Source organism: Pecten maximus, chromosome 2 (genome assembly GCF_902652985.1).
Source record: "Pecten maximus chromosome 2, xPecMax1.1, whole genome shotgun sequence".
NCBI classification, from domain to species: Eukaryota; Metazoa; Mollusca; class Bivalvia; order Pectinida; family Pectinidae; genus Pecten; species Pecten maximus.
In genome coordinates this window covers 7217234-7238221 of record NC_047016.1, presented here as the reverse complement: position 1 = coordinate 7238221, position 20988 = coordinate 7217234, and the positions used below count along the sequence as shown (strand labels likewise).

Sequence of the window (20988 nt, the reverse complement as noted above, 5' to 3'; positions counted from 1 at the left end):
AGTTTTATGGACCGTATATGACGACAGAAGAACAGAAAAACGATAGGATGACCTTGTAAATCTTACTTCATCATATACAGTACTACATTGGATTGGTTTCGTCACAGAAATGCCAATGAATCATATTAGTAAGTGACTGTTCAGTCTTCCCCGCCCCCTTCTAAATTTCCATTTTACCCTTGGATATTTAAACAATAAGACAATAAAGTGGATCACAGTCACAGACCCCTTTGACGGATGTGAAATGATATGCCAAAAATGCATTGAGGGTGAATTCATGTTGAAACTTTGACGGATGTGAAATGATATGCCAAAAATGCATTGAGGATGAATTCCTGTTGGAACTAATTCTACACTCTGAATCTTTGACAGACTCATCAGTATCCAATAATTCTATTTGGTGGTATTAATGTGAATGACTTCAGGAATATCACTAATTGTAGAAGGCGATATACCGGCAGTTCAATACATGTGAACCCATACCCGAAGTAAGGTAAATCAATGTCCCAATTAAGTAAGATGAACCAATGCCCAAAGTATCTAAAACTATAGTCCCCCCCCCCCCCCCCCCCCCCCCCCCCCCCCCTTTAATCAGAAAGGCTTAGATGTGTAATAAATGCACTTAAAATGTAAACATTGTTTGTACATAAATTTTCTACTAAAGGGTAATTGATTACCACCACTGTATGACAATCAGAACAGGAGTCTTGAAAACACAGTTTTAACCATAAAATCATAATCGTGAGTTTATGTTTATGTAAATATTGGATAAAACCTCAATGATATATGAAAAGAATAATTTAAAAGAAATTTAATATTAAAATAATGTTCTACTGGTATAGCACCAAGTAAGATTACCTCCCCTTTTCAATAAAATATGAAGTTGTAACAAAATCATTCTCTTCATAGCTTTGCAAAATTGAAATGGACAATATAGAACAATCATCACATTATAAGTCTTCATTAAAACAGCCAAGAGGCGTGTTCCTTTTACTAATATCATGTATATGGAGCAGTCGACATTTCCTTCACAATATTAAAACAAGAGGCCCAGAGGGCCTGTATCGCTCACCTGGATTTCATGAGATATGAAACAAGAATGATGATTAAATATATTTGTCACTGGTATTGCTGTGAATATATATTATAGGCATTTTATATGGGTACGTGAGGTTTTTATGCCAAAAAATGCATTAATCCATGAAATGAAATTGACTTTAATCCATGAAATGAAATTGACTTTTGGCGCAATCTCATAGGGAATCTGCTACCACACAAATGTGAGTGATATCCATTGCTTAGTTTCAGAGAAGAAGTTGTTTATATCAATTTAACCAAATTGACCCCTTTTGGTCCCGCCCCTCAGCCCCCAGAGGGTTGGCCCTGTCATTTGTTCAATTTTGAATTTGTAACCCAAGGGAATGCTACCAGTTAAATATTAGAGATATCCGTTGCTTAGCTTCAGAGAAAAAGTTGTTTATATCAATTCTGCCAAAATGAGCCTCTTTCGGCCCCGCCTTTCAGCCCCAAGGGAGGTCAGCCCCACTATTTGTACAATTTTGAATCCCTACCCAATAGTGATGCCACCAGGCAAATATGAGCAATATCTATTGCTCGGTTTCAGAGAAGAAGTCCTTTATATCAATATAGCCCAATTGACCCGTTCATTTGTACAATTTTGAATCCCCACCGCCTTATTTGGTGGGGATTCAAAATTGTACAAATGATGAGGCTGACCCCCCAGGGACCTGAGGGTCGGGGCCAAATGTGGTCAATGGGGCTATATTGATATAAACGACTTCTTCTCTGAAACCAAGCAATGGATATTGCTCATATTTTCCTGGTAGCATCACTATTGGGTTACCAGACAAATACGAGCAATATCCATTGCTTGGTTTCAGAGAAGAAGTGGTTTATATCAATATAGCCCAACTGACCACATTTGGCCCCGCCCCTCAGGCCCCTGGAGGGTCAGCCCATCTTTTGTACAATTTTGAATCCCCACCCCACAGTCATGCTACCAGGCAAATGTGAGCAATATCCATAGCTCGGATTCAGAGAAGAAGTCGTTTATATCAATATAGTCCAATTGACCCCATTTGGCCCCGCCCCTCAGGCCCCTGGGGAGTCAGCCCCATCATTTGACTTAGTTAACTAAGTTTATTCTGAACGCAGGCATGATAATTGCCTCTCTATTCAAATCATAGTTTATACAATATCTAATATATATATATATATATACATATATATAAGAGTGTTTATGTTGTGACGTTACTCCAAAATTTGTCTAAACTGTTTTCGAAACTGGCTAAATTTGGTGCTTCAACTACATTTTCTGGTAAAGAGTCCCAACTGACTACAATTCTTTGAGTGAACAAATACTTTCTCATGTCCAACCTGCTTCGTGTTTTATCAAGGCTGAGTGAATGTCCCCGGGTCCGTCTCTTTCTTAATTGGCAGAAGTCCGTGTGATGCTGTTGTCTCATAGCCTCCTCTCAAAATTTTAAAACTTCAATCATGTCGCCCCTATTTCGTCTATATAGTAACGACGGGAGTTTAAGGCGACGCAGTCGTTCTTCGTACGAAAAATCCTTCATTCCTGGTAGAAGTTTCGTAGCTCGCCGTTGAACGCTTTCAAGCAGATCAATGTCCTGTTGTTTATATGGGTTCCATATGCATGCTCCATACTCTAAATGGGGTCGAACTAAAGCTTTGTACAATTTGTACAATTTTGAATCCCCACCCCATAGTCATGCTAGCAGGCAAATAGGAGCAATATCCATTGCTCAGTTTCAGAGAAGAAGTGGTTTATATCAATATAGCCCAATTAACCACATTTGGCCCTGCCCCTCAGGCCCCTGGGGCATCAGCCCCATCATTTGTACAATTTTGAATCCCCACCCCATAGTGATGCTACCAGACAAATATGAGCCATATCCATTGCTCGGTTTCAGAGAAGAAGTCATTAATATCAATATAGCTATATTGACCCATTTTGGCCCCGCCCCTCAGGCCCCCAGGATGTCAGCCCACCATTTGTACAATTCTGAGTCCCCGGGGTACCCCATAGGGATGCTTCTGACCAAATTTGGTCAAATTCTGATCAGTAGTTATGAAGAAGAAGTCAATTGTTGACGGACGGACGACGGACGCTACGGTATGGCATAAGCTCACCTTGGTCCTTCTGACCAGGTGAGCTAAAAATAATTATCTACATGTAGATATCTTGTATGATTTGTTCCAACCATCACTGATGAATTAAAGGAGAAAATAGCTGTATGATGCAGTTTTTATATTCAATATTTGACATAAATCGCATTACAAAATTCAATATCTCTTAAGATTTACTATATATGCACTTTCATTCTTGTAAAACTCATTGTCTGCATTTTCAAACAACAGTATACTGATTTAATCAGTTTTCTTTAAAATATAACACTGCTACTCACGGTAGATATGTTATTTTGATAACATCTTGTGTACTGCATTGCAGTTAGCAAGTTGCACTGTAAGAATATTTTTTCTGATAACATCTGAATTCTCAAAATGGATGTTGACAGATTCCTAAACTTCTCAGGAATGAAGACAAAATAGAGCATTAAGTCCTGGGTTATGTCATGTTTGCTGAACTGTAATAGTTAAGCTTTGGCCAATTTGAAACAGGATAAAATTCAGGAGTTGCACTAGTCACTTTCCTGTAACATGACTCTATTTGCCGACTTGAGCAGAATTCTGATGTGAATTCAGATAGAAAAGGCTTTGTTAGAGTATCTGTGACATCTCTCCTCATGAAACTTGTAAAGTTAATATACAACCATAACATTACGATGGTTGCACTCTTCACATCATCATGAAAAAGCTTCAAATCCACCATTTTTTTCAGTAACATATCGTTTCTACAGTCATATGCAAAAACTAATATTTCATCTGGTGTACATCCAAATGCTGGAATCGGTAGTCCTGAGACAGCAGGATTTCTATTGACTTGTGCAAACGAATTGGTTATAGTTTCTGCTATAACTGAGCTTTGAAATCTTGAATCAAGTAAATTTTCTTCTCTTTTTACTCCAACTACCATTTTCACCTTTTCTGAAAGGTCTGACGTCTGCACAGTGTTAACCAACTCATTACCACTGACAACCATATCCACAAATCCATGCCAGCAAGATTCAACACCTGTAAACAGAGAATGAGTTTCATCAATCACTTCAAAACTATCTTGTACATGTAAAATAAAATATTAGCTTCACGAGTCTATCTCAATATCCCTGCTCCTACTTCAAAATAAAACATAAACTACACGCAATCTATTTCACCATCCCTGCTCCCACATCAAAATAAGGGAAATTCAAACCAAAAAAAAAGTTAAATGATGAAGACTTCCTCAGCTTCATTAGCAAAGTAAAACATGCACAGAAGTACAAGCTTTAAACAGGTAAAGTTCAGTCAAGATAAGAAACAGTCTTGGAATAAAACCTATATAAGGAAATCACAAAAGAGGAAGTAAAACACCAAGGAATATTTAAAGTGATAAATTGATAATGTTATCCTTGATTTTTCTTCATTTGAATGATGCAAAGCATGTTCCATTTTTTTTTTCAAAGGAACAAGAAATTAAAATTACAGGAATTGTGATTGTGAAAATATGATCATTGTTGATGGTAACAAGAGATCCCAGAGGGATCTTAGCGCCCACCATTGAATGATCTTTATAGGTTCCATGTCAGATTGATCTTTTCTCTACTTTTCCCTTCCTCCAAGTCTTACTAATCTGCGTAAATTCAGAAACAGCCCTCTAGTACTTTTCAAACAAGGGCAACCTATATATAAAATTTAAGATTTAGCGATAATGGCTGTCTGTCGGCCATGTTGTTTTCCGATTGGTCCCAAAATGCAATACCAGGGACCAAGGGTAACCTACATATGAAATTTGAGAAAAATCCCTTCAGTACCTTCTGTACAATAGCGATAACAAACTTCAATTTTCAAAATACAAGATGGCTGCCTGTCAGCCAGGTTGTTTTCTGATTAGTCTCAAAATCCAATATGCATAACTAGACACAGAGGGCAACCTACAAATGAAATTCAGAAAGATCCTTTCAGCAATTTCTGATAAATAGCGATAATCTTCAATTGTCAAAATCCAAGATGGCTGCCTGTCGGCCATGTTGTTTTTCGATTGGTCTCAAAATGCAATATGCATAACTACGCACTGAGGGAAACCTACATATGAAATTTGAGAAAGATCCCTTCAGTACTTTCTGAGAAATAGCGATAACAAACTTCAATTGTCAAAATCCAAGATAACTGCCTGTCGACCATGTTGTTTTCCGAATAGTCTCAAAATGCAGTATGCATAACAAGGCACCGAGGGAAACCTACATATGAAATTTCAGAAAGATCCCTTAATAAGTTTCTGAGAAATAGCTATAACAAACTTCAATTGTCAAAATCCAAGATGGCTGCCTGTCGGCCATGTTGTTTTCAGATTAGTCTCAAAATGCAATATGCATAACAAGGCACCGAGGGAAACCTACATATGAAATTTCAGAAAGATCCCTTCATAAGTTTCTGAGAAATAGCTATAACAAACTTCAATTGTCAAAATCCAAGATGGCTGCCAGCTGTCGGCTATGTTGTTTTCCAATTGGTCTCAAAATGCAATATGCATAACTACGCACCAAGAGGAACCTTTATATGAAATTTCAGAAAGATCCCTTCATAAGTTTCTGAGAAATAGCGATAACAAACTTCAATTGTCAAAATACAAGATGGCTGCCTGTCGGCCATGTTGTTTTCCGATTAGTCTCAAAATTAAATGTGCATAACTAGTCACTAAGAGGAAACTACATATGAAATTTCAGAAAGATCCCTTCATTAGTTTCTGAGAAATAGCGATAACAAACTTCAATTGTCAAAATCCAAGATGGCTGCCTGTCGGCCATGTTGTTTTCCAATTGGTCTCAAAATGCAATATGCATAACAAGGCACCGAGGGAAACCTACATATGAAATTTCAGAAAGATCCCTTCATAAGTTTCTGAGAAATAGCTATAACAAACTTTAATTGTCAAAATCCAAGATGGCTGCCAGCTGTCGGCTATGTTGTTTTCCAATTGGTCTCAAAATGCAATGTGCATAACTACGCACCAAGAGGAACCTTTATATGAAATTTCAGAAAGATCCCTTCATAAGTTTCTGAGAAATAGCGATAACAAACTTCAATTGTCAAAATCCAAGATGGCTGCCTATCGGCCATGTTTTTTTCCGATTAGTCTCAAAATTCAATGTGCATAACTAGTCACTGAGAGGAACCTACATATGAAATTTCAGAAAGATCCCTTCATTAGTTTCTGAGAAATAGCGATAACAAACTTCAATTGTCAAAATCCAAGATGGCTGCCTGTCGGCCATGTTGTTTTCCAATTGGTCTCAAAATGCAATATGCATAACTAGGCACTAAGGGGAACCAAAATATGAAATTTGAGTACTTTCTGAGAAATAGCGATAGCAAGAATTGTTTACGGACGGAGGGACGGCCGGACGGACCACGGACGCAGGGCGATTTGAATAGCCCACCATCTGATGATGGTGGGCTAAAAAAGGTAACTGTAGCATAAAAAGGATCCCAGAGGGATCTTGTGTCCACAATCAAATGACCTTTGACGATTCCTATCAGACTGATCTTCTCTCTATTTTCCTTCTTTTCCTCTTAATAATCCAATAACAGGAACAAGTGGAACATACACATCTTATTTGAATTGGCATAACTAGGGACCAAGAGGACTTAGAGATAAAGTTTGAGGAATACATATCCCTTTTGTGTTTTTCAAGAAATTGTGATAAACTTCCAAGAAGCAAAATCCAATATGGCTGTCTGTCATGATCAGCTGTTTTGTTTTCCTGATCAAAAATCTAAATTGACTTGTCACAACTAGGGACCAAGGGGACCAACACATTATGTTTGAGGATATACTCCTCAAGTCCTCTTAAATAAATAGTGATAACAAACTTAAATTCTCAAAATCCTAGAAATAATTAGCTGCTGGTCAACCATTTTGTTTTTTCTGTCCAAAGTTCAAAATTGAATTGGCACAAATAGGGACCAAGGGAAATCTACACATGAAGTTTGAGGAATATCCCCACAGTACTTTTCAAGAAACAGTGATAACAAGGATTGTTTATGGACGGAGGGATTAAGACAGATGGACTAAGGACGCAGGGCGATTTTAATAGTCCCCCGTCTGATGATGTCTGGCTAAAAATAACCTTACCTATGCCAGTTGGTCCTGCATGTACTGGAGTAGTGCAGCCACAACTACAAACACAGTTATCTTCTTCCATGACATGGAAATCAATTACACAGTTTCCACCACTCAGAGGACTAAACAGATGCACATTCAATGCCTTTATAACTTCTCTTTTACTCAGATCTCTTTCTTCTTTTCTGTTTTTAATTACTTTTTTCATACAACTCATGTGATAATCCAAATCTGAAAGAAATTGAAGAAACGTTAGTAATTCAGAACAAAATGCTATTGCATATGTATACCAAACTGTATTTGACATTTCCAATCCAAAGTCTATCAGTCTGGTGAAGAAATGTAATACTACAAGTCTAATTAGTGTTTTGTCAGCAGACCTTTCCATCATTTAGCAGCATTCTATGTATTGGGATTTTTCTTCCTATTTCAATTCTTGTACATGTATATCTGTTAACCAGTTACTGATCAGTTCCAGAACGTTTCAGCAGTTAATCACATAAATCATTAAATTAATCAATTAACCATGCAGGTATATCCTTAATGGACGTTTTGGGGGTAAACAAATATCTCATTTATCAATAATAAATATGATATTTGTTTTGAGGCAGGTGTTATGTCACGCCAATTTTATTTTATCTGCACCTAAGTCTTAAATTAGCGACACCATATAGTGTCACTGTGTCGGAGAATTCCACATTTTCATATAGTAGTATGCTCTGGCCCTACACCAGACATGATGTCAGGGCCAGAGAAAAATCACACTAGTTATTGGGCAGCGTTGGATATTTAGACATGCTGTCAATTAAGGAACTCAGTTTTGGAATGGTGAGGTATGACATCAGTTATTATTGACATTCTAAGGTTGTTTGAGAATGTAAGTACAGAATGTTTGTAAGTACGGTATTTTTAGTGTTGCTGAGCGCAATGGCCGAAACCACTTACAATCACAGCTGAAAACAGGTTAGTCATGATCAGGAAACATGCATAGAAAAGTTTTCACACAAAATTAGTTATTCACTCGTGCTAATAGAGGATAAACTACAAAACCACATTATATTCAAGTTTTTCTTATAAGTAACAAATTATGCATAAAAAATTAAAAACAACTGAACACTACACAAACCCTGACCAAGTCATCGAAATTCATAATCGAACATTTTACAAGTCTTATATGTCCAACAGCTAAATCTAAAAATATAACAGTCGCCGAGGTGACGAGGCTTTCTCTGCGTATGAAATACTGTTGCATACATCGTCATATTGCTCAGAAGCCACCTATTGACAGGACAGGTAGTAGGGCTAATGACTCTCAGTGCTTACAAACTGTCAAAGTTTTATTATCGTCTAAGCTACATGTACAGCTGCGATAACGTAGCTCTGGACGACGGACGGATAATTTTTGACAGATGGTCGTCGTCAGAGCTACGATTCCCTCCCATTGCTCGTAATGTAGCAAAACAGTGAACCTCGAAAATGCTACAAATAGCGGATATCGTTTAACTTTGGAGTAATAGTTCGTATAATTAAACATTTCTAATTCAATTTTGCAATGTATTAGCCTACCGTCTAATCTAGAAATCTTTAATTCGCATATTCTGATATCATACTGCTCGGAGTTGTCTCCGTGATCCGCCATGATACTTCTCGAAGAACTCTCGCGAGGATTCTAACCCAAATATGGAACCCGTGATCCATATATGGATGAAGCTACTACGATAAATAAATACATAATCAGAGATATTTAACCACTCTTTTGTAACTCTTGTGAAGAAAGCGAATCTTACTTTGCGTAATTAAATAATTTCAGAATGAATTGACCTTCCTTACCGAGATATATTACTCCGAATCTGTTTTTCTGTTGAAATCTCGTGGGAAACCTCATTAGCATCAATTTATTTTGATTTCCTTATAAGGAAATTGACCTTTACACTTGTATCAAAGATGGCGGTATGTTTGAACTGATATCTCCGTGTGTCTTGCTCGTTTTGGATTTTACCATTTATTGTCAAACATTTGAAGTAATGTGCAGGTTTGTTGCTTGAATATTCATCATAGATACTAGAATCATCAATTTACATGGTTTTTTTTATCCGAGAAAAATTTTACCACTGCTAATACTGCCCGATGTGAATCACATCGGGGCTTGCTACACTATCGGCAATGGGAGGGACTTCATACCCTGCCGGAGAGCAGTGTAGGCAGGGTATGAATATTCGTTCTAGTACATGTACAGTTACAAATTTCCCTTTTGCTAAAATTTACCCATTATTTTATCCTCTATTAACGTCAGTGAATAACTAATTTGATGAGTGAAAACGTTTTTATGTATGTTTGCTGAAGAACCTGTTTTCAACTGGTGTCAGCCACTGCATTCGGTAATACATCTTAACTAATTATCTACTACTTTACTCAAAATCCCGAAACCGAGTCCCAGTGATTGGGATCCACAACGTACCAAGGATATAGTTTTCTAAGTTTACAAACGCTGCATCATCTTTGTTATTTTGAATAGATTTTGATATTTTAGGTTTCTTTGCTCTAACTTCTTCCTTCCATTCTTTCTCCGAGTGTAATTCCACCAGGTCTTGGAGTTTCCGTACGTCCCAAACATCTTCAAATGCCAGCGTGCATGATTTTTCTGATGGGAAATCTTCAAATATACTCAACATTTCTTGTGTAACGACCGATGCAGCACTGAAAAGTTTTCCTCCGATGCAGTTACATGAAATAATTTTGAGTGTCATAATCTCGCTCCTATTTTGTTCACTAAGAACTGCTTCCAAATCATTAATCGCTCTACTTCTGTACGCTGACATTTTTGGAGATAAACCGGAAGAGCACATAACAAGGGAGGTAATTCGTATTGAGAAAGACGTAATTAATACGTTTTCTAGTAAATTAGGCCCACGGACACGGCTGAGAATGTGTCCGTGATTCGTGATATGCCTATGCCTGATATTTACCATAAGGCCTAATATAACTTCTGCAACTTTAACAATCAAGACAGTAATGACATATTGTACAAAAATATGTAGCGTATGTTGGAAATGTGAAAAATTCGAATAATTTATAGTTTCTATATTGAATAATCCATGATAGGCGTACAATTACAGGTACACAAAACAGCATCAGCACACAATCATCATATACATGTCTAACATAAACTATAGCTTTAAATTCGAAACAATAATGATGGTGAGGAACTGAAAGTAAGAAAATATTTGTTGTTTCGTTTCTTAATCACTTTATTTAAACTTTCATTGGTATCAATTATAAGAATCTTGACCTTCACCACTTGATACAAAATTGTACCTACATGTACATGTATGTAATTTGTAAAGAATAGAAATATCGTATGATACATCTATATATATTTTTTATTATATACCCGTTTACATTACGTCGTTCATTAACGTAAGAATTGTACATGAAAATATATCTATGCATGTTTACAAGGATTTGTTTTTTTTTCAGAAATTACCAACGTTCTTGTAAAATGTCATAATTGAATGTATCTTAAACTGATTCTATACCAACTTCAGCTGGCTTTATTGAGGTTATATTATCTTATTTGTATGCATTTTTAAGACGAACGAAATCTTAAAAAAATGAAATATATAACAGATTTTATATCATAATTATTAAAGTAATGGAAAAGTGACGTTGCAGAAGCATGGGGTTTGAAATGGAAAATTCGTCTTCAATAACATTAATTATAGTATTGTTCTGCCCAGGGACTTGATTTTGTTATCAACCTTAGGGAGATAAAAATAATTACCTATACATGCATGTACAAAGAATGACTATCCAAAGTTGGGACCACATGGACCGTATATATATATATTATATAGCTATCTAGTATAATTACTTTCTTCCGTTATATATTTGACGATATTAACCGAACTTCGATAATTGGATACACTTCTTCAGTTCTTTTATTGCTTTTTTTTTTTTTGTTTAGTTAAACGAAAGCAAAACAAACAAATATAGATTTTTTTATACTACTTCATCGACGTCACCGCCTTAAAAAGCTAGTCACAACCGCGATTGTTAGTAAGAGTGGTGACACCGGAACCGCTATCACATAAATCTTCAAGCATCAAAACATATTTCAGGCAGTGAATATTCCAAACGAGATCCTGGATGTCGACCACAAAAATATGCGAGGTTTTCGTCAACCTGTATCTCTCAAAACCTTGTGCTGCTAATTTCTTCGGTATGTAGGGAAAGCAGGGATGTTGGTATCTATAGAAATAGAAATGAACAATTTTGAGTTTGAAACCATCATGGTTATCATTACTTGTTCGCTGTCACTGTTGGCTATGTTGCAAGTAAAAATCACAGTAAACGGTTGCTGTTGACGAGTCTGTAGTTTTCTTTATTTCAAGTTATTCATGGTTTAATCCGACCTATACATGCACAATAACATTTTTAACATTTAAAGATAACACAATGTCAATCTACCTCTAGGTGAAACTGAAGGTCATAGTTCATTTATATGATGAAACGTTATACCACTCTCTCCTAGGTATCTGCTCACAAAAAATCAGCCCTGTGGGCCTGCTGTAACTTGAGAAGAAGATTCTTAAAGTACTTAACATAATTGATCGCCGTGACCTGAAAATAGTTCAAGATCAGTGATATGAGTAACCTTAAATGTATTCTTCCCATTATACCTCATAGTCTAATATCAGTCCATAATTCCTTATAGTTTTCTTGAAGACGTTGAAAGTTGACGGACGGACGACGGACACGTGCTCCATACCAAAGGCCCCAGAGCAATTCCTGCCACGTGAGGAGCTAAAACAGCAGGCAGACATTTTACAACAATGAACGTAAACATATAAACAAAAGTCATTCATTTACAACATAGGCATATGTACATACAAATAGTAGGAATGTATCTACAGCATGGACACTCAAACATAAAAACAGAAGTCATTCAAAAATAGTAGTGTATCTACAACATGGACACGCAAACATAAAAACAGAAGTCATTCAAAAATAGTAGTGTATCTACAACATGGACACGCAAACATAAAAACAGAAGTCATTCAAAAATAGTAGTGTATCTACAGCATGGACACGCAAACATAAAAACAGAAGTCATTCAAAAATAGTAGTGTATCTACAACATGGACACTCAAACATAAAAACAGAAGTCATTCAAAAATAGTAGTGTATCTACAGCATGGACACGCAAACATAAAAACAGAAGTCATTCAAAAATAATAGTGTATCTACAACATGGACACGCAAACATAAAAACAGAAGTCATTCAAAAATAGTAGTGTATCTACAACATGTACACTCAAACATAAAAACAGAAGTCATTCATTTACAACATAGGCATATGTACAGCATGGACACTCAAACATAAAAACAGAAGTCATTCAAAAATAATAGTGTATCTACAACATGGACACGCAAACATAAAAACAGAAGTCATTCAAAAATAGTAATGTATCTACAACATGGACACGCAAACATAAAAACAGAAGTCATTCAAAAATAATAGTGTATCTACAACATGGACACGCAAACATAAAAACAGAAGTCATTCAAAAATAGTAGTGTATCTACAACATGGACACGCAAACATAAAAACAGAAGTCATTCAAAAATAGAAGTGTATCTACAACATGGACACGCAAACATAAAAACAGAAGTCATTCAAAAATAGTAATGTATCTACAACATGGACACGCAAACATAAAAACAGAAGTCATTCAAAAATAGAAGTGTATCTACAACATGGACACGCAAACATAAAAACAGAAGTCATTCAAAAATAATAGTGTATCTACAACATTGACACGCAAACATAAAAACAGAAGTCATTCAAAAATAATAGTGTCTCTACAACATGGACACTCAAACATAAAAACAGTAGGTATGCATTTACAACATCGACACGCAAACATAACAAAAGGACCATGGGCTTTAACGGTAATCTGATTATAATGATCCTTGTACTATTGTAGTATACATACTCTGTAGCAAGTAAAGTGGCACTGTTGGCCATGATGGCCATCTTGGATTTCAGACCGACCAGAAAAATAACAACACTTGGTCAGGACCATCTCAAAATCCTTTCTGGTTGGAACTTGAGAAGGAGTGTAAAATAGGTGTTGTTCAGGAAAATCATGATTGCACAATCATGTTACAAAATGGCGACCGTAGCTGTCATGTCAAAGTTTTTAAAAGGCTGAAAAATAACAACATTTTGTTGGCTCCCCTCCCTTAACATCCTCACCAATTTCCAGCTCAATGGCAACAGATGAACTGGGAAGAATTTTAAAATGTATTTTTCAAGATGACTGCCGTAACAGCCATCTTGAATTTCGGACCAACCTGAAACAAAACAACATTTGGAAGTAAAAAAAAAAAAAAAAGTGAAAATGCAGTGGCATCCTTTTGTCACAGAGTAAGAACAAAATACATATATGACTGAATCTCGTCCGTTTGCTGAAACCACGACAAAAGGAATAAACACACAACAGGAAAAAGTCTGTCATCGCATCAGCTTATTATAATAGGGAAATTGGTACGTATACCAACTGGTTATTGCTTACTTGAGACCTGTTTATCTATAAAACATGTACAGTCATTAGAGTGGAGGAAGACAGGCCTGTATCCAGTTGATCTAGTGTTACATTATATTGTTATTTCTATTTTGTTCACGTTTAGTGAACACATTACATTTGTAATGATAAAAGTACTAATATAGTTGAATTGAAAATTGCCAAACAATTTGTAGGTTATGCGATTACAGAAATACTGAGGACGGGTTTCATTTAAGTTTGAACTTTTTCATTCAAATTAAATATTAAAAAAAAGTATTATTTGCTTACTTGACCTCACCTTAAACTAAATTGACGATAAGTGCGTCAACAATGTCAAAGAATTAACACAATTAACGTGGCTTACAGCAGAAAAATATTGCATTGAAATGGGAAAGAAAAGAGAAGATTTGAGAGTACAATGTATTTCCAAACAATAGTTCTCATTTAAGGCTTAAGCCAGAAATCAAAACCATTCCCCGCCTCGAAAAAATGTTTTAGATACATCGGCCTAAAAACAGATACAGGTCAAATTATTAAATAAAAAAGAAAGGGAAAACAATCAGTCATATAGGAAATGAAAATCTGTTGCGAAACGCAGATTTTAAAACTTAAATTTAACATTCAACAAGGCTAAGAAATTAAACATAGAGTTCTTACGGTATGTGGAATGTGCAAATGTTAGTTAGAGTCCTTAAAATGGCATTGACCTCTGAGCTAGTCTGCTTTATCAATGGATACTGGCTTTGCATGGACTCCCGATATTTTGTATGGTCTTTCGATATACAGATTAGCTAGTAAGTGGCTCATGTTTTGTTTTTTGTTTTGTTTTTTTTAAATTGAAGAAGGCATGCTTAACCATACATAGATAACACGTTCAATTTGAAAATAAAATGTTAAATAACAATTAGTTATTACCCCGTCCGAATAATACATACAAACAAATTTAAAGGTCTGGGACGGAACGTGTACGTACATACATAATGAGAGTCTCATTATACGCCCATATCAATGTACACGCAATCTTTCTATTTTAAAACTTCGTTTTAATACCAAAATGATGAAAGTGAAAGCGAAGAAAAGGAAATGACGATTTTATCACTGACATAAAATGCGGTTATATAATTAGTCCATGATCTCACAAACGACGATTTGTACGTATGTAAATGAGGAATCTGGACAGGCTGAAAGGGAAGTTTACAAAATGGTCTCTTGTTGAAGGAATTCACGATAGTAAGTGACACTGCAGGTTAGAAATCAATGTTTCTTGGCAGTGGTCGTATTTAGTAGTCACTGTGTCAGTTTGAATAAGTGTGATTTTTAGCCGATAGAAGTGAAGTGGGGCACCGTTTCAAACGTGATGGAGTTGCCAACCTTGTACTTTCCACAGTGCACCCCGGTCATATTTAGAATTTTAAAATTAACATTTAATATGAGCACTTGTGAGGTGTTCATGTTTTATAGATAAATGCATACAATTTCAGTGTAGAGGAGGAATTATTTCTACCCTAGATTTATTTTCATATTCACAGAACGTAACGGACTTTGAGGTTTAATAAGATAGTTACTCCTGGACTGCAGAGGATTTCATTATTGAAAACTTTTTTTGTGTGTGATCGTGACAGGGGCATTTATGTAAACGGGCACTGTATCTGTGTAATCTATGTTTAAATACATGTAAGGTATGGAAAGGAACCAAGTAGATAAACCTTAGATACTTGCTCCCTCTATAGTTTTGATATATATATGAATTGATCTGTACCAACCATAAATAAGAAAGCTATATTCATATGAAAACATTGCCTTATTATCATAGATCAAGAAAAGGTCCTGTCAAAGCATATGGCTATCCCCGGGTATTTTTGTTTCAGATTAAGCTGACTCGAGATGGCTTCAGAAAATGTAGACTCCCACAATGCTACAGTTCTCAGAGAGTTAGAAGTTGGAGATTTGGTGGAATTTCCAAGATCACTGTATTCTCATTGGGGTGTTTATATAGGTAAATATTGCTGGAATATTACTGATATTTTACATAAAATTATTTGAGAATCCCATCTGTTGGTTCATGGGTAAAATTAGGTTGTTTCTTTGACATATTTATTTAGTTTCATTGCTTTGTATCCTCTGATATAAAAAGATAGTTTTTGCGTTCAATTAGGAGACGGACAAATTGTACATTTAACTGGAGGAGACGGTGGTAGTTCGAATGCTTTTTCCTTTGGAAGTGTATTCTCTGTTTTTGTGGTGCAAAAGGCCTGCGTAAAGATTGAGGATTTCATCAAAGTTACTGAGGGATGTAAAGCTATACGAAACAATGGGAAGGATCGTGTATGCAGGTATGTATTATAGTAAATACATGTCTATTACAAATTAGGGCGTGTACTGGAATCAGGTTGTGCATCATGCCAGCATAAATGTTGTCATGGAAAACTCTTTTGATGATTCTTATGCACACTTGTCTATTCGGCACAAATTCACCACCGAAGGTTCGTAACTTTGCTTCTAGTTTTGTTCTTTTTATCTGCTATTCCCCACGCCACCTCCCTTTTGATCTGATATACCACTCACCTGACCTCCCTTTTGATCTGCTATCTCCCACCTCACCTCACCTCCTCCAAACAAATACACTCCACTCCCTTTTTGATTTGCTATCCCCATCTCATCATTTCTAAATGACGTATATATTGGCAGCAGATATACTGCAATAAATAAAGTTTAAAAAGTGAGTTATCTGGAGCGATGGTTTAACACGTCAGCATCTGAGTTCTGCCAAAAAGTTTTCGTTTAATGATGTTAACTGTTTTACTTCCAGGCCACTACACCCACGCGAAATCGTTAGGAGGGCGAAGGAAATGGTCGGGGAGATTGACTACAACGTTTTATGGTATAACTGTGAACACTTTGCAGCCTTTCTTAGATACGACAAGTCGTGGTCCGAACAGGTATCCATACTGCACTTATGATGTACACATTTTTGTACAATGACATAGTAAATAAGTGTCCAGCTTTATATAATTATGTATAACATAGTAACACAATTAACGAACGATGACAACTTTATGACTTGTGCCTCGAGTAGGTGCCGTAGATCGTGAGTTCGAGGCCCGGTCAGGACAGGAGTCATAATGTTGTCTTCTTTCGTCAGTAGTGTTACTATGTTATATATATATATATATTTATGCTTCTACACTCATATAAAAAAGCTCCGACGTTTTTAATGACAATAACATCCAAAATGGTGCTAGTATAATCTATTTGATGTTTTCCCCACGACTCTAAACATTAAATTAAAAAAAAACAATAATACTTAACAAACTCCAACAACAAGCCGCTGTTAAACCAAACATGATTACCATCAACTTATACATAAGTACAATTCATTGTTTTAAATGCAGCCAGTCTACGTGTGAATGCCAAAACCGCCTGTCTTACATTAAATTTTATTAATATAATTATTTTCTTTAAACCGCTTATGTAGCATGCGCGGATATTGTTAAGTGTTAAGGACTTGACTACACTGTCCATTATACTAACTAAGTGTCTTTGCATCCATTGCAGGTGGATAAAGCAGAAGAAATGGCGAATTTGGGCGGTGCCTTAGCAGTCGGTGTTGGAACTGCCCTTGGTCGATTTGCCCGCACCTCTAAAATGAAAAACAACTAGCTTGAAATGGATCGACATTATATGCATGTTGTTCAATTAAAAACTTCGTATTTTTGTTCAAAAGTAGACAGAAACAATGTTTAGTAATCATTGCAAAACTTAACAATGATTTATAGATGGACAACACGAAGAGCACCACCAATAGAGTAGGAATAACGTTGGTGTACGTTTTTGTTGTCACTTCCCTGGTTCTTATTGGAGGATGTGACCTAGATTTGATTAGAACACTTCATGTTATCTTTGAACTGTTTCTAGAATCTCTATATAAATATATTTTTGTTCATAATATGGTCTAAATTTTGAATTAGAATTAAAGTTTTCATATTAAGGTTAAACACATTTTCAGTTTTCTCTGTGTTTTTTTTTTTTTTAGGTGTTCCACAATGATTAAGACACCTTCCGGTACAATATTCAAGGAAGTACAAACGCTTCCGTTTTTACATTGCTTGTAAATAAGTCTGTGTATCCTGGGGTATGCTAGGCGCGGAACATGTCAAATCGGTTATCAATACAATAATGTGAGATCGAGGCAAATGTATACCTGCCTAAAAAACACCTGGTTTTGACATACTGAGTTTTTCTACTTACTTTAGTGATTGTAATTATACTATCTCGTATATTTATGTCTTGACACGGAAATATTTTATGAATTGCTTAATTGGCATCAAAGTAACAGTGATATATTCGAACCAAGTATCATATTCATAATGCACCATGCATTTTAATGACTTATATATAATCACTTATAAAACTTCCCACAAATAACTTCATTATAGTTAAGTCCATTTTTAACAGCACTGACATGATCGTTGAAAAGGAATACACATAACTAGTGAGGTTTTAAGGTGTCTAAACACTGTTTCATACTGTATAATTGGATGAGGATACTGAAATTGATGTTTGTTCGATCTGAAGGTTCATTTATATCTGGACATTTTAAGAACGAAATACTAGGAGGATATTTCCAAAATTAATGTGTAGGTTTTCCTTAGTCCATTGTTGATGTGCATGATCAATTTAGAGTCTGATCAGGAAAACGATATGGCTGATATTTTTGGCATTTCAAACTTTTTTTTTCATCATTTTTAAGAAGTTCTTGCAGGATATTTCTCAAACACTATGTGTAGGATCTCGTTTCCCTTATTGTTCATAGTTATTTCAGGACTGATTTGAAAAACAGAAAGGTTGACAAGGTTTGATCTTAGATGAAGATCGTTATCGCTATTTCTCAGAAATAATTGTCTTAATTGCCTTTTTTCAGATTATTTTTGCATGTGCCCAACTGACTAAGATGAGCAGAAAAGATAGAAAAGAAGAGAAAACATCAAGGCTTACATAGATCCAATAAAGATCAGAAAAGATAGAAAAGAAGAGAAAACATCAAGGCTTACATAGATCCAATAAAGATCATTTGATGATGGCAAAAGTTAATGTTCACTATTAGAAGTGCCCAATAAGAAATTCAATTTGTCTGGTTTTATCTTTTATAAGGACAAAAGTGTTGGAATAGGAAAACATTAAATGTGACTGAGGTTTTATGACGTAATATACAAATCTCATACGCTGCTCCACGCGCTGCATTAAAGCTTCCGAAATAAAAGTATATTCCCCAATTTCAATATTTTGCAAATTCTCCAACAGAAAGAAAAGAACGTTTTTAAAATGGTGTGAAATTGTAAATTCTCTTTACATGTTGAAAGCAGGTGACAAACCCAAAATATGTCAATTTGCGGTCAGCATAATACGCAAGCATCAAGATACTGTAAATAGCTTTAAATTAAAGGTTATATATCTCATTAACACAAGAGGGTTGAAGCAGGGGATATCCCGTTTTGTCTTTTAATATCGCTTTTTTAAATCTTTTTGAAACCCAAGCCAGTCGATGGAAAACTCTTAAATTCGATTTTGGTTTTTGTTTTGATTTGTATGTTCGTTTGTTTGTGTTTTGATATCTTTATGTAAATAGTTTCCTTAAAATACTGTAATAGACGTTAAGATTTGTAAAACTGTGATCATTATAAATGTTAATTCATTTAAAAGGTACCATTTCAACTTTAATTTTGTACTAAGGAGGTAAACCTATTTGACGAACTTAAATGGCTAACATATATGGTTAATTTTCAATATCGGAACCTGCCAAGTTTTCGGTGCAGATCAATGTGAAGCGAGGGTATAATAAGAGGTTATGTTACTTCTCTGAAGGATACCTTTCAGTATTTTAAGTATATTCTGATTAGATAACAACTATGTAAACTTACCAGAAAACAGCAGAAGACATGATGAAAATGCGTTGAGCAGCCAGTTCGAATTGGCACTGTTTTGTTGTCAAACATGACGTCATAAAACTCGACGTCAAAGATTTAGCCGCTGGTTCCCGCTTTTTCACAGCAATTTTTTATTATTTTATTCATTCATTTCTTTTATCATTTTTTCGTCACACAAATGAAGTAAGTTATAGAAAATTGAGTGGTTTCCAAAGAATATCAGATTATCATATGTATCATTTACATGAACGGTATTCTGATTTCAGTAAAACAAGCAAATGAATATCCTCTGTTAATAAATTATGAGTAGGTGACACTTTTTTAATAATTGACTCTACAGTATTGCAATATGTAAATACACAAATTCGTAGTTAGAAACTGTTACTGTATCGACAACTTAATACCATGAACTTGCTGCAAATGCTGAATAGTACATAGTGATTAACAAGGCATTATGACATATAGTAAGTTAGCGTTGTATCATAACATTTATGTGGTTGCGGATAATCCATTCTGTTTGTATTAGTCTGACTTTCAAAATTCTTACAAAGTTTTGCATTATTTCCCTTGTCTTGTATATAGCGAGGTTGTAAACCACAACTTTCAAGAGAAAACAGACTTTGTTAATGTTGTATTTGTGTAGAAAGTGAATATATCTATATAATGTCAATCTTGTACCATGTGTATTATTACGTTCTTATTTGGCATAGAAAATATTGATGTTATTACTTAGTTTCCCCAATCAAAAAAAGACTGCAGTATGAAACTCACATGTCATCAACGGATATATACAACTATCTGGAACCCGTCGATCAAAACAATGCATGTCAAATAAGGACCTCCCTATATGGATGTAAGATGTTTTAAACAAACTTTACCATGAGATCACTGTTTCAAATATAATCATAATCAAGGTAAGGATACCAGCTATATGAGTATTAATGGAAACACCCCCGAGAAGTCGAGACTCTCTCAATTTGGCGTGGGTGTTAACAACCACAAGAAATTATGATTATTTGGACATTTCTTAGTATGCAGCATCTGTTCAGATGCATTGTAATCTATCTACCAATACTTATTGCTTTGGTGCTTTAGAGGTGATGCGAGCTATCCCCTACTACCGTGGCGACTTCCATGGGGGAAAGCCATGTGCGTAATTGTAAATATCAAATATGTTCTTCTCTAATAAATTTATATATATTAGGGGAATTTCTTCATGTTATTTCTGATAAGT

General features: G+C 35.4%; 2 protein-coding genes across 3 annotated transcripts; one reads left to right on the top strand and one right to left on the bottom strand.

Annotated features, from left to right (window-relative positions):
• Window positions 1-3271: 3271 nt before the first annotated feature.
• Window positions 3272-10100, bottom strand: LOC117315503. The gene is made up of 3 exons (XM_033869719.1): window positions 9720-10100; window positions 7274-7492; window positions 3272-4176 (listed from the first exon to the last, which is right to left on the bottom strand). Exons 1-3 carry the CDS (start codon window positions 10078-10080, stop codon window positions 3611-3613), a joined length of 1146 nt encoding a protein of 381 aa, XP_033725610.1. The 5' UTR covers window positions 10081-10100; the 3' UTR covers window positions 3272-3610.
• Window positions 10101-14985: 4885 nt separating this feature from the next.
• Window positions 14986-17759, top strand: LOC117315489 (phospholipase A and acyltransferase 4-like). Of its 2 annotated transcripts, none has more exons than XM_033869709.1 (5): window positions 14986-15060; window positions 15699-15826; window positions 15986-16163; window positions 16640-16711; window positions 17386-17759. In XM_033869709.1, the coding sequence occupies exons 2-5, from the start codon at window positions 15715-15717 to the stop codon at window positions 17426-17428; spliced, it is 405 nt and encodes a 134-aa protein (XP_033725600.1). In that variant the 5' UTR covers window positions 14986-15060; window positions 15699-15714; the 3' UTR covers window positions 17429-17759. The 2 variants fall into 2 exon arrangements, with proteins under 2 accessions (XP_033725600.1, XP_033725592.1); XM_033869701.1 differs by having other exon boundaries at window positions 16640-16769.
• The last annotated feature ends 3229 nt before the right edge of the window (window positions 17760-20988 follow it).